Source organism: Amia ocellicauda, chromosome 17 (assembly GCF_036373705.1).
Source record: "Amia ocellicauda isolate fAmiCal2 chromosome 17, fAmiCal2.hap1, whole genome shotgun sequence".
In the NCBI taxonomy this organism is placed as follows: Eukaryota; Metazoa; Chordata; class Actinopteri; order Amiiformes; family Amiidae; genus Amia; species Amia ocellicauda.
Window position 1 is genome coordinate 24,778,637 of NC_089866.1, and position 14,870 is coordinate 24,793,506.

General features: G+C 39.3%; 1 protein-coding gene and 1 long non-coding RNA gene across 2 annotated transcripts in view; one reads left to right on the forward strand and one right to left on the reverse strand.

Annotated features, from left to right (window-relative positions):
* The first annotated feature begins 169 nt into the window (after window positions 1–169).
* On the forward strand, window positions 170–3,721 carry LOC136712880 (uncharacterized). Its single transcript, XR_010804894.1, has 2 exons — window positions 170–629; window positions 2,168–3,721. It is a non-coding gene; the product is annotated as an uncharacterized LOC136712880 (long non-coding RNA).
* Window positions 3,722–7,759: 4,038 nt separating this feature from the next.
* Window positions 7,760–14,870, reverse strand: part of sh2b3 (SH2B adaptor protein 3) — a 59,836-nt gene continuing 52,725 nt past the window's right edge. The window contains exons 6-8 of the mRNA XM_066689697.1: window positions 13,779–13,993; window positions 12,652–12,823; window positions 7,760–9,969 (exon numbers count right to left, since the gene is read on the reverse strand). Of these exons, the coding sequence (XP_066545794.1) occupies window positions 9,707–9,969; window positions 12,652–12,823; window positions 13,779–13,993 (650 nt within the window). The 3' untranslated portion in view covers window positions 7,760–9,706. The remainder of the gene's footprint in view (window positions 9,970–12,651; window positions 12,824–13,778; window positions 13,994–14,870) is intronic.

The following is a 14,870-nucleotide window of genomic DNA, read 5'->3' on the forward strand; positions in this document are numbered from 1 at the left end:
AAAACATCAGTCGGATCCACACCGCGACGCCAAAGCACCTGCAGCTCATCTGTCGCATAAATTGCGGTACATGAGAAAAATGACCGGTCCAAAGCACAACTTGTCTGGGTGCGCTGGCTCCGAGGGCTGCCGATTTCTAACGGGATTTACTTCGCAGCAGATGCCGGAGATGGACGTGCACATTACGGGCAGCCTTGCTATGCGCCAGCTCAAATAAATATCTGCTGATCTTTTTCTTTACCTATTCACCCCCTTATTTCACCTTTCATGTGATACTGTATGCATTTCAGATCCAAACATTTAACTCATAAGAAGTATTTACTTATGTTTATCGTTTTTATTTATTTAATTGTGTCAGGCATATGGCATACACCCAATCATATCTGTTCAGAAGCAAGGGGCCATTTGGGGTCCTTCCTTTAGATGTGAGCCTGATGATGAGATCATCGTTAGCGGAGATGATTAGGAAGTGGCTTTCGTTCGGCTTAGTTTAACACGTGTTATTGTTCTTGTCTTATTTTGCAACTTGACACTAATGATTAATAGGAATGTGCGGCCATTAATACACTGTCCTCTCACAGAGAAACACGCGCATTTCCTGGATTACATGATTGTTAAACTAAAACAAGGTAACGGCAGAAATGTGTGATCAAACATAGTCTTGCTTAATAACTGTTTATTAATATTTTGGGTTCATATACATAGTTCTACGTATACGTTTACCCTTCAGATAAAGGTAAAGACCAATGGATAAGAAGTCTATTATTAATAATAATAACTTTCAAACATTAAATCAGATATTGCACCGCAGAAGAAAAAATAAATAAATAAAAAGCTGTACAAATCCCCCTGTACATTTAAAAAAGTAATCCTCCTTTAGGAGTCGTTCTGTCAGATAGGGTGGTGTTGTAAAGTTTGATATGTTTAAACAGTCCTAAAATTATTGTGCCATAGACTTTTAAAAGACAGCACTGTGGAGTAGTGGACTAATAACTGGAAGGTTGTGGGTTCAAATCCCAGGTGGGGCAGTGTTGTTGTACCTTTGAGCAAGGTACTTCACTTAGATTGCTCCAGTAAAATGTCCAGCTGTATAAATGGGTACAAATGTAAGTCGCCCTGGCTAAAAGCATCTGCTAAATGACAAATAATGTAATGTAATGTCAGAACAGCAAGTTCATAACAGTTACTCTGAAGCACATTAGTAAAAAGCTATACCCTTAAACATGTGTAACAAAATTATACTATATTTAAAACCTGAGTAGGATAACAACACCCAAAATAACATCTAATGTAGTTCTTCTGGCAGAGTAATTCCAGTTAATAATTTCCCCTTCACAATGCAGTTCCGCAATGCAGCTCTTCCAATTTGCCTTTCAGATTTTTTTTAAAATGTATTCTATAGTACTGAGTTCAGTAGCTCTGAACTGGGCATTCAAAGTTTTCATGCTTCTACCCAAATCACAGTATAACTTTTATGAATCTTTTATGAATTAAAAGCCCTTTTCGTGTCCTCTTGTGCCAGTAATTTCTGGAGGAAGGGTTGTCTCACTACTCCAGGGCTGCTCAGCACTCTTGCTCTTATGCACTTTCTTATTAAACTATGCTTGCTCATGCTCTTGCTTACTTATGTATTGTCAGTACTTGTCATTTTGCTGCAATGTTGTGAAATGTTTCTTGTTTAAACTTCACCCTGTCTAATAAATATATACATACATTAGTACTTAAATTGTTAGATAGGCCTTCTGCTGTCCCTACTTCAAATTAGGGCTCTACTTAAGGGTGAGATGGAAATCTTAAATACAGCCTTAATCAGCATGTCCAATAGCAATGTTAATATTAAAATTACCATGAATATAAATGAACAGGTAATAGCAAACACAGCAAGGCAGAACTGAAATCAAAGGACACTTACACATACTGTGAACTCACTTTAGGAAAGCTCCTCAATGTATTCTGATATAAATCAACAAACTCCTGCCTATTACATGTTAGTTCAAACTATTAACCATAAATAATTTGCTTTATACAAAGTAATCTTCATTATAGAGATATTCCAGTGTACTAAGATAAAAATACAGATCAACATCTTAATTCCAGAGCTCTGTGGCCCTGATGCCCCGGTTGCTAGGAGACATCACAGCAAAGCTAACATGATTATTTTTTGCAGATCTCTGCTGTGCTGAGGCCTGAACCAGGGTTCATGTCCTTTGCTATACAAGGAAAGGATATTAAGATGGGACATACAGCTTCATATCGGACTTTCTGAAGAGATTTGGTACTGCCGAAATTACCAATATTACCATTGTTACTACAAGTGTACTAAGGAAAAAACAACAATTAATTGGGATGCGGCAGACTGCCTTTGTTGCAATGACTACCATTGCAACATACATTATACAACATATATAAAAAAACAACATTTATTTGAAAGAGCATTTTTCTTTTACCATGGGCATTTTCCCTTATTAAATCAACTTATGTAATGTATCCATCATAGTAGTCATTTTGTAACTGTTATTCTAGTACAGGGGTTCCCATCCCCGGTCCTGAAGGCCATACCCTGCTGTTTATTGTGACAACCGAGCTCTCAATTGCTTAATTGAACCCTTAATTGAACTAATTTCCTAACTCAGTTTTAATTTTTAATCAGTAGGGGTTTTAAGTGAAGGATACAATTGTATGATGAACTTATTAAATAAATAACTATTTTATTACACAATTTAAAAAGTCAAATTAAGGTTCAATTAAGAGCTCATTTGGAACAAAAACCAGCAGGATAGGGGGTCCTCCAGGATCAAGGTTGGGAACGCTCTAGTACGTGCCATTGCTCTTTTCCTCCATTTAGTTTCTGCTTGCCATCTGAAGTGATTCCATGGCTCCTAACATAGTTTAAGGACAAATAATCTATAAATATATAGGTCTTCACCCAGAAGTGGGTTGATATAGGCTGATGGGGATTATACATCTACTGTACATTCATTTATTCTAAAGCAAGGGTTCTGAAACCTGTCCTAGGGACCTCCCTGCGCTGCTGGATTTCATGACAACCGAGTTCTCAATTACTTAATTGACCTGTCAATTGAATCGTTACTTCAATTAAGGATTAAATAAAGCAATTGAGTGCTGAGTTGGAATAAAAACCAGCAGGGCAGTGCGGACTGGTTTGAGAACCAATGTTCTAATGAAAACCAAAGAATCAGGTATTTGTGCCATTCATAAATACATACTTGCTTTATAATCCCAAGAGAACTGAAATGCAATTTTATTTGGTTTTCCGTGAGTGACATTGAATGCCTCTTCAGTGGCAAGGTGAGCCGGCCAGACCCTTCACCCCAAGGGCTTTTGCACAGGCAGTGTAGCAGTTTGCCGACCCCGGCGTGGCTTCGGGCGGAGGGACACCGGCAGTGTGTGGTGCCCTGAGGCGGCGCGTCGGCAGCGCTCCGGCGCGGCTGGTGCCTCTCGCTGCGGGGGGCTGTCCGCTGGGGGCCCGGCGCTGCTCACCGCGCTGCTCGGCTCGATCACTGCCAATGAAACGGGATTCAGTTCAGCGCTGACCTGCCTCAACCCGCTTGTGCTTCAGTAACCACAGACAAAGTGCATGCAGATAAATGTCCATGCTAGATATGATTTGTATGACTATAAATCTACACGAACTCAAGCCAAGTGTTATTCGTTTTTGTAGCTAAATTGGATGTTGAAATTAAACTTTATTATGTATTGATCTGCAGTAGCCTATCCATTTGACAAATCACGATTTTACACAGCTAACGCCTTCTCACAAGGTTGTAGCAACGTAATAATTAGCTAGGAAAGCACGACAATGGAAATGACCTTACCATTAATCTGGATTCGGGGGTACGTTCTATGCATGTTCACCGAAGTCATTGAAGTCGTGCAACCCATCTGAGGCCATGCAGACGAGCCGGAAAGCTTCACCTCCACAGAGCCCTCCGAGACCTCATCGCAGCAGGTCGTTCAGAGCAGACGGAGATCAGAAAGCTTTCAATCTCCGCAGATATCAACGTGTGATGTTTCTGTGTTCCATCTTAAACAGCAACGGAAATGCATTTGCTTAATAAATATTATATAAATTAATAAAGAGACAGATGCGCACTTGGTCATTTCCTCTTGGGCATCACATTTTCTCGTCTGGAGGCGATGTGGGGATTGAAATCCACAAAGGGAATGGAGGACCTACCTGTGACTAGAGGAAAGCTCGTACTCTGATACGTCCCCACCAAGGTATTAAACTCCCATCATTCGCAGTGGCCTAGCCAAAGAATCTACCATTAACCCATAGCTGCCAATACTTCTTTAACACTAGTTGCATTATGGATTTACCCATTGCTTCTGGAGTTTAGCTGTATATATAATTTTGAAATAGATCAAACCAGGTGAGTGAGCTTCCTTCCAAAATAAGCATGAAAATAAATGTAACATTTTGGTGTCAATTAAGTTCAAATGAAAGGCCTTAGGTCTGTGCTTAATTAGAACCTCAATATTTTATATATATATAAACTTCAATCTCTGAATATAAAAGGCCTGTCCAGTTTAAGGTTCTTGTACCTTTTATTCCCATCTGTCCATCCCATCCTGTCTCCAGTAATATTGGCACCAGTGCCTACACTTCCTCTGCGGCAGTTGTTTTGGTTGTTCCCCTCATCCTGCTGTTTCCAACCCCTCACTTACCTCCCTTGACCCCCATTGGCAGAAGGGTCAGAAGTACAAATGTCATTTCAAGGGATGTCAAGTCTGTGTTTTTGACTTACAGTATCCCACCAGTTTTCCTTACCTGTGTCCAGGGGGTCTTCAAAATTGCTCCTCATGCTCCTGGAGAGCAGGCCTGTGGATGTACACCAGCAAACCCTAGGTACAACCCCCTGGCACTTACTCAGGGGAGCCAAACTGCAGTCCTGTCTCCTGTTTATTGTGCCAGCTGGAGTACTCAGTTACTACATTCATTTATGTTCTCAATTAGGAAGCCTATAACAAATTTAAAAAAACATTTATTTACAGCTGATAAACTATCTTATATAAACAACCAATGTTAAGTTGAGAGGTGTTACATTTCACCAGTTAGTAATTTATACTTAACAAAAAAAATAAACAGCATGTAAGTGTAGGTGCTATGTTTCATGAGCTGAAATGAAAGATCGCATATTTCTCAAATTTTGTGCACAGATTTGTTTACATCCCTGTAAGTGAGCATTTCTTCTATGCCAAGATAATCTATCCACCGGACAGGTGTGGCATATCAAGAAGCTGATTAAACAGCAAGATCATTACACAGGTGCACCTTGTGCCAGAGCTGCTGCCAGAGAATTGAATATTAATTTCTCTACCATAAGCCACCTCCAATGTCATTTAAGAGAGTTTTCAATGTCCAATTTCCAACTGGCCTGACTACTGCAGACAACAGGTAACCACACCAGCCCAGGACCTCCGCATCTGGCTTCTTCCACCTGTGGGATCTTCCGAGTCCAGCCACCTGGACAGCTGATGAAAGTGGGGGTTTGCACAACCAATGAATTTCTGCACAAACTGTCAGAGAGCATCTCAGGGAAGCTCATCTGTGTCTCATCATTTATATTTTTGTTCAGTGTAATTAGACTGATTGTGTAGTCAAGACCTGGATTGGAGCACATTCCACAGCCTGCGTTTGACAGCCCTACCCTAATTTATCGAATGACCGAACACACAGTACTTTGCAGACATTGTCAAAGACTGACAGTCCCTACGGTTTGACATCATTAATGAGAAGATCTCCCATGGTGCCAAGAGTCTGATCGTAGTAGTGACCTTTGAATTAAACTAACAAGGGTCAAATGTAAGCCATTTCCAGTAATTCATACATGAAAAGGCTGAAGTGGTTTCACAAAAGGTTTCCAATTGTCAAATAAAGATTAAACAAAAACAAAATAAATACAAGAAAAGAAAAGACAAGACCAGAACCAGTGGCTGCAATGTAATCTATTAGCTGGTTGGAACCCTGTTTGTGAAATCCAAAAGCAATTTATCAGACAGCATTTTGAGTTCACTCATTGAATGGGTGTTTTGGCAGTGGAGCACCACAGTGTGGCAGTAGAAAGTTTTAGTGGATGTATTTTCTTGGTTTTAAACTTTTTCATTAAATGGGATCCTTAACAAAGTATGCAAACAAAATTTGGGTGAAAATAGCCATCAGGATTCATCTGATAAAATAAATGTCGTCTCCTCCCAGTTTTCTTCCAGTTACTGCAACTGAAAACTCAATTTTAATGAGAACTTAATTTCCACATCACTGCAGATATTTTACACTGGATGGGAGATATTTTAACTGCAAAGCCAATGGGTTTTACTTACTGAAACGGTAACCAGCTTGAAACCAGAGTTTTTGTTGCTTGATCTTAATCCATCCCTCCCACTTGGGTTTGTTAGTTTGTATCCATCTGGCTATGTAGTGTAAATGAGAACTAGAAAAGAGTGATGCTTTAAGAGTGAAGCTGTGTTGCTAGTTTTAAATGTCAGATGTTGGTTGACAAGCTTCTAGGGTTTAAAAGAAAGATAAAAAAGTCAAACTTGCTTGGATCATGGTGTTTTCTAAAGAGGGTCATCCCTCTAAGTCTCAAACAGGAGTATGAAGACCACTGAATAGACATTAAGAGTCTATCTTGTCATGGTATGATTTTTATTTTTAGCTTTATAAAAAAAAATATATATATATACAGTTAATATAATTTAAGTTGGAAAATGTATTATTAACTTATTTTTTAAAATATATTTTTTCTTTTCTTTTAAATTTGATATTGGCCTGTATTAAATCCAAACATCATCCCACCCACCAATCAAGAATTGCAATGCAAATGCAAGATGTGGCTCCCCATATAATGGGCTTCCACACTGAGGACTGGTGAGTATGTCCAGTTTGGGTTTAACCTGGGACACTATGCAGCAGGGTTTCTGTTGTGGGAGGGAAAACAAAACAAAACAAAACAATGGATGCTTGGGGAAATGTAGAAGGTAGCAAAATAAACTCCTAGGTAATACATGATTTACAGTGATTGTAAATAAGAAATATATAAAATATATAATTTATAACAGTATAAAGAAGAAATACATTCTTTTTGTAAGGAAATTAGTCTACAAGAGCAGAAAGTTCCTATTGTAAAGGCTGTGCTTTACTGGACTGCTATGTACATGTTTCTTATATAGATGAAGAATTGGCCACAATTCCTATTACATTAGTCCTTCTGATTAAAACAACAGTACACATTTTCCATTCTAAGGAAAATTGGAATCCATCCCCCACCCCCCCCCCCAAAAAAAAACAGCCATTACAAAACACTAATAAGAGATCCTATTGCAAAAGCAACCATTTGTGAACCAACCTAATTTTGTATTCACTGTGGGTTGACTCCAGTTTTTGTTTGAAAGCAAAATCCACTGCCTTGTTAAGAATGGGAATGATGGCAATATCTACTAGCCCCACTTAGCAGACATTCTCATGGAGAAATAAATACCTCAACATAAATATAGATGCATTAAGCAGTTCACATTTTTATATTATATCATTTGAACGGTTTAATGCATCTATATCTATCTATCTATCTATATATATATCTATATATCTATATATATCTATATATATATCTATATATCTATATATATATATATCTATATCTATATATATCTATATCTATATATATATATCTATATATATATATATATATCTATAAACATTCATTTCATGGGTTAAATAATAAAAAAAAAAGGGTTAGGATTAAGGTTTAAAATTTGAATTTTTATGTCGGACATTCTATAATACTTCCAGAACTGAAAGGATTCACTACAAACACACAACATGCCAGTGTATTGATAGGTTATAGAAAATTGCAGTACAGTTTTCAGTTCTTGTTGAACCTCTGAGTTAAACTATAACCTGCAGTTTCCTGAATGGAACATTGTACACGAGGTAGTAATAGATTGATATACAGTTTGTCTTCATGCTATGAATTTCATTTGAGTACAACTTAAATTAATATACTTTAAAATGTTTACTCCACCCCCCCACCTAAAAGATAAATATCTGAACATAGACTCCCTCCCCCCCTTGACAGACACCTGTCAAGTGGACGTTGCTTTGGCTGAATTTGTTTCCCCATACCTAAATGGCTCGTGATTGATGTGGTCATAAAACATTCAGAGTAAAGATCTCCTTTTGGGCTAGGTTTATTTTCTTGTTCCATAATGTTCCATAACACAGATGCTTGGGAGAATACTTAGGTATTGCACAAAGTTGCAGAATATTGAACCCTGAGGTTAGAAGACTAGTAAGGTCAGAATCCTAAAACAACATGCTAGGTGTTCCTTCCTTTTCCTACTGAGAGCAGAAGTGGCCCAACAATGTATACCGTTGTTTTCTTTGTTTTTATGCATTATGGGTCATTAGCAGCTATAGAGGGATTTAAACAAAATCACACACAGCAATAGCTGCATTTTTGGACAGACACGGAAACCAGTTTGTCAGTGTAGGACTGAAGGCAAAAGAGCATCTTGGCAAGTAATCTGTAGATTAAAGCAAAAGTTAACGTCAATGTTACAGCTGGCAATTGGGCAACTTCTTTTACCAGCCCAGCACATGGGAGAGGGTGACAACATGCATGTCCTCAAAGGTGAGCCCTTTTGCAGGAGGCCAGTGGAGGAATTTTAATATCCCTTATAGCTGAAAATGATCCAAATTTATTGTGGAGTTTGGGATAGGTTTTACAGAAGTATTAAACTCCTGGAAGAAGACATGTTTTGAATAAGACATACAGCATTTGTGTTATGAAATAAAACCATTAGGTTTTGTTTTGTTTGCGTTATTGTTCTGGTTAAAGACCCAATTGAAAAAAAAAAGTCACCTGCCATTTCTAAGCATATGGATTTCCTCACTATTAGAGAGGAAATCAACATGGTTTTGTATATTTTATTATAAACAGGAAACCCTGCTACATTAAAATGGTAAAATTCCATTTCACTGTATTTCTTAATACTAAATCTTTAGTGTTAGTTAGATAGAAAAGATAGAATTGTGTAATGTAAAATAAAGGCAAAAAGTTAAGAACTACCGAAAAATGAAAGCACAACTTTTTTTTAGAACAACTAGCTTAAATTTATGGTGTTAGAATGTAAATTAAAAGCTTTTTTATGCTACAGTATGGGAGTGACAAGACATACGTCAGTCCATTAATCATCAAATAAGCAGTAGAAATGGTGAAATGGATTTGATCTGGCAGCAATTAAAATACTGATGCGGTAGGCCCTGTTACTTGCTCCTGTAAAGGCTTGGCTAAAACCAGCAGACACCCAAAAGAAAACCTCCAGGCACTTTTACATTGCTTGTTTTTCTTTTTTAATTTTTTTCAGATCTGCAATGAAAATTTGAATGCAACCAGATGTGTTATATATTTTCTTTCTTTTGTAGTTTATTACCTTTTAAAAACTTAGCAATGAAATAAAAAATCTTGGGAGGTGTGGGGGTACTAACAAGCCTAACAAGAGCAAGATATCCCCTGCAACAGTGTACGATTTTAGACCTGAGAAAGTTCAGATACTGCCAATGAGAACATATTTCACTCCCAAATAAAGTAGCAACGTCCTTCTGGACAAGAACAACAACAACAATAATATTATATATAAAATAAAAATACATTCACTGAACAGCATAGTCCACAGCACACGGACTTCACAAGAACATGTACTGGTTGTCTACTGCTCGTCTGCGCCCCCTGTCCGGCGGCTCCAGTTCATAGTCTGAATCACGATGCTGGCCATGGTGGGGGGGCTGTGTTCCCACAGACTCAGCACGCCACGGGCCCGCAGACAGGGCCTCTTCCTGAGGGAGCGAACGCTGGGGGGGGGGGTGTAGGGTGTCCAGGAGGGGCACTCGTGGGCAGCCAGGCATGCTGACGTGCGCCAGGTTGGGCTCCGAACTCCAGCGGTGCAGACCTGAAGGCAAACACATGGCATTGTGGCTTTACAGTGACATCAGCACTCCGGTGGGTATAATAATGAACACACGCATTGTTTTGGGCAGAAATAAACAAAAACATATTGATTAATCTTTTTCATTTCAAAATAAAGAGCTTCTGTGGTACACGTTTTATGTTATGGTTCAATGAGAAAAGCACTGCACACACTGCAGCACGCTATTTCTCCAGCTTCTTTGGGATACTGTTAAAGCCTCCATTAGCCACAAAAAGCATGAGGCAACAGATTTGTACATCACTGAGTCACAAACATCTGGAATTAATTACATACAAGACATCTGGGTTTTTAGTCAGTAGTTTAAGGCCTGTCAAATCAAACTCTATATTAAGTCAGGACTTTTAATTAGATTTTTCAAAGTAAATGCCTCTAAGAACTTAGGATTTATTTCTGTATTTTTAATGGATGAGTCATATCCCACAGGTTTAACGTTCCCAGCAAAACTATGATTAACACACCCCCCCGAGGGAAAAGCTTAATTTCAGTGCTTTGGTGTTAAATAGGATTCAAAACTGCATGTTTAAATTAAGCAAATACTGTCTCTTGAAGACTTGCAAAGTCATTGTTCTAGGCTAAATCTTTAGTCTACTAAACTGGAGTGATGAACAGCAATTAATGGTCAGTACAGTCTAATGGGAGTAAATCTACTTTAATTGTGTTGGTTTTGTTTTGAATACTTGGTCACATTTGTTCCAAATATAAAAATAAAATAAAGGCCAATCTAGGCCAATATGGTTTCCAAGCAGATTTTGATTAGCCTTCCTTTAAAGCCTGGTTCACAGGTTTACATTTGATACAAAGACACTATCTGTAAGATACACTTTTTGGCAACGTGTCAGCAGGATATGGTTGCCACGGTAATTGCCGTTAGTCATGGGAATTGCTAAAATAAATGAAAATAAACAAAATAAGCCTGCCTTCACATATATAAAATGGAACAGGTTACTATGGATCAAATACTGCACAAACCACTGTTCACTGTTTATTTGAAGTGTGCTTTTGATTTACAGTGGATTTGAGACGCATGTCTGTGTTGGCAGGCAGACTGGGAGCATTGCAAGTCTGAGAATCATGTGCGTCTGGCAGCAGGACAGGGGAACAGGAGTGTGAAACAGAACACTTCCCCTTCCAAGCCCAGCCTGAACTCCAAAAGGCGCTCATAAACACCAACCAAGATATGGGCTTGCCCTGTGGTCCTATGCGTGACAAAGAGAAGCCCAGATTCCTCTCTGTGGATTCACTTAGTTGACTCAGCTAAGCCACCATTACTGGGAAAAAAAAAAGGTTTATAAAAAATATAGATCTATGTATATAATAAATGGGAGGGGGGAATCATTGAGTGGTTTGTAATTCAAAATTCAGAAGCCAGCAACTGGAATGAGAATGAACTCATCCATACGTGTGTTTGTTTAAATTCTCCTCCAGGTCCTGAGAGCTCTGTAAGAAACTTCTATTTGTGTGTTCTGGGATTGTGGGTGGATAATAGGCCGGTCTACTGGACCTCAGTTCCAGGGATTTGACAAGATCTTTATGGGTGTAAAGTTAGGTATAAATTAACTATGGAAATTAGATCCATATTATAAGTAAAGAACAAATAATAGATTGCTGTGTTATTAGTGGATGTCTGTAGGGGGAGCCATCACTTATACATATAATTTAGCTACCCATGCTGCTCTAGAGAGCTATGAGAGTCTGGAAGTTACAAATGTCCTAGGTACACAACCCATACCAACTCAAATCCATTTCAGCTCACGGACACTTCAGGTTCTAGCACATTTTCTACTGATGAACCTGTCAAGGTGTCTGAAATTGGATTTTCTAACAATCATGATATGTAGAAAGGTGTTTGTTTGTTTGTTTGTTTGTTTGTTTGTTTTACATATACAGGCAGACTGTGGAGTAGTGTTTAGGGCTTTGGACTCATAATGGGAAGGTTGTGGATTCAAATCCCAGATGGGGCCGTACCCATGAGCAAGGTACTTCACTTAGATTGCTCCAGTAAAATGCCCAGCTGTACAAATGTAAGTGCATCAGCTAAATGACAAATAATGTAATGTAATGAGGATGCAATTAAAGCAATTAACATCCTATCATGCTCAGAAATTGGTTAATAAAAAACAGGATTTGGCTTCTAAATAGAAAAAAAAAAAAATCACTATGCAACAGAGCCATTTGGGTATCCCAATGTGATTTGTTGCCGCCAGTATCATTCATTGAGACTCTTAATGGGAACAATGTTAGGCTTTGATGAGCCAACATCTCAGGAAGACAGCACTACAGGCCAATATGTACCATCAGTTGGTTTGTGGGAGAATGTTGCCTTTTTCTCACCTCCTAGGCATTATTTGCTAATCAGGCTGGACATTTGGGTGTGAAAAAATTCAGGATACACTGCAGCCTTTTGACAGTTGTCCCAGGGTGAGGTTTCCACTAAGTTTTGCCTTTATTTGTGTTATGTTTTGGATCTGTAACCCGTTCCGTTCCACCACACCAGAGGTAGGCCACCCCAAAATAACAAAAATAAAATCAGCTTTGAAATCATATTTGCATCTACTATTTCAACATCATACAAGCTGTATGCTGTACGTTTTGATGACCACATGACACTGCCCAGCCTATCCCCTGGTACTGGAGAAGGCCTACCTTGTGCTGAGCAACTGGCCACGACGTAGCTGGACAGTTTGACGTCACAGGCTGTGCCACACTCCAGCGGGATGGGGCAGACCCGGAAGTGATTAAGCATGTCCACAACGGAGGGGAAGCGCAGATGCTGGACTCGACAGTGCCCCCTGTCTGTCACAGAAAGCCGCAGATGCTGCAAACAACAGGAGAAAACATGTCTTTAGATTAAAAACATTGTATACACTGGCACCTCTCCCAAAGTCGTCCTGATCTATATGTACTCCTTACAGTCAAGCTGTGCTTGAGTTCAAAGGGTCTATGCATACATAGAGATTACATGCTTGTCTTTGGATTGACTAAGAATGAGGAAGATTCATGTTTACCACCCCTGACTCATACATGGAAAATCCCACTTCCTCATGCCTGCTGCTCGTGATGCATGTGCTCTATTCTTCTAACTAAGCTAACACCCATATTTACAACCTTTACTGGAGAGAAAAACAAAACAAAAAAACCCTGAGATACCCATGCCTTGAAGGGTTCATATAAACCAATCAATACACTGAATACCTTTACTTTTCATGATTGCATATGATCACATTTTCAACACATCTGCATTCTGAAGGGCAGTAGAACATTATTTATCATGAAAACATGCACCATTTCAGAGGCAACTGACACTTCATAAAAGCGCAGTAGATGTCACAGGACATGACCTTGTGACGTCCATGGCCCCCATTCTAATTATACAGCTCTTTAAAAAAGCATCCAATCAAGAAAACAAGTGTTGAAATTCAGAAATGACTGGAGCTACGATACATAAATTACTTTATTGTTGTGATCTGAACCAAGATATTCTAATCTGAACCATTGCTGCATCTACGCTACAGGTCACAAGATCATGTCCTTTGACATATTTAGTAAGACCAAGTGTCAAGGGCCTCCAATACAAAAGGCAGAGATTTAGTTATAAAATCATATAAAACTGAAACACAATCTAATCTTATTCAATCAAACCAAATAACCAACATGTCAATTCTAATTTTAAAAATTCAGAACCTTGTTGTATCAGTCAGAAGTCTCTTTTCACTGACTTTAGCTGTGCTTCGTCTTATGCTAGTATGAGCAGTGTGGCTGAAGAGGACTACCTTGGCCTTGCCCTGGAAGTTAAAGGTGAGTACATAGTCTCCCCGACGCGTCTCGCTCTGCCGCACCAGGAACACACCATGGCCCTGAGGCCCCGCCCCCTGCACCAGCTGGGCCGCCTTCACCCGCGAGATGGGCCCATGGAACCAGGGGTAGGATGACAGGAAGTGATCCGTCTTGTGATAGATCTGTTCTGCCATGCCAAAGTGCGTCACCCCTGAAAAAGCCCTCAGACATGAACAACCAGGCCCTGATTGCCAGCACTGAGTCTCCTCACTCTAAACAGTCAGCCTTGGCCCCGATTCCTTCCTCTGCTGAAAATTAAGATTTCCATTTCTTAAAGGTATCCAGTTGAGTTGAGAACTGTATGATGGTATGCACATTTCTTTTTGCTCTACTTGCAAACACCCCACCATTCAGGTACCTGTGGCACTGTTATGAAGCAACCAGGTAACAGGCACACAGTTGTGATGATTTTAAGGAAAGGTTGTAATTCAGTAATACTACACAATGTAAAGGTGTAGAAGATTAGGTCAAGGTAATACAGTGAGGGAAAAAAGTATTTGATCCCCTGCTGATTTTGTACATTTGCCCACTGACAAAGAAATTATCAGTCTATCATTTTAATGGTAGGTGTATTTTAACAGTGAGAGACAGAATAACAACAAAAAAATCCAGGAAAACGCATTTCAAAAAAAGTTATAAATTGATTTGCATGTTAATGAGGGAAATAAGTATTTGATCCCCTATCAATCAGCAAGATTTCTGGCTCCTAGGTGTCTTTTATACAGGTAACGAGCTGAGATTAGGAGCACTCTCTTAAAGGGAGTGCTCCAAATCTCAGCTCGTTACCTGTATAAAAGACACCTGTCCACAGAAGCAATCAATCAATCAGATTCCAAACTCTCCACCATGGCCAAGACCAAAGAGCTGTCCAAGGATGTCAGGGACAAGATTGTAGACCTACACAAGGCTGGAATGGGCTACAAGACCATCGCCAAGCAGCTTGGCGAGAAGGTGACAACAGCTGGTTCGATTATTCGCAGATGGAAGAAACACAAAATAACTGTCAGTCTCCCTTGGTCTGGGGCTCC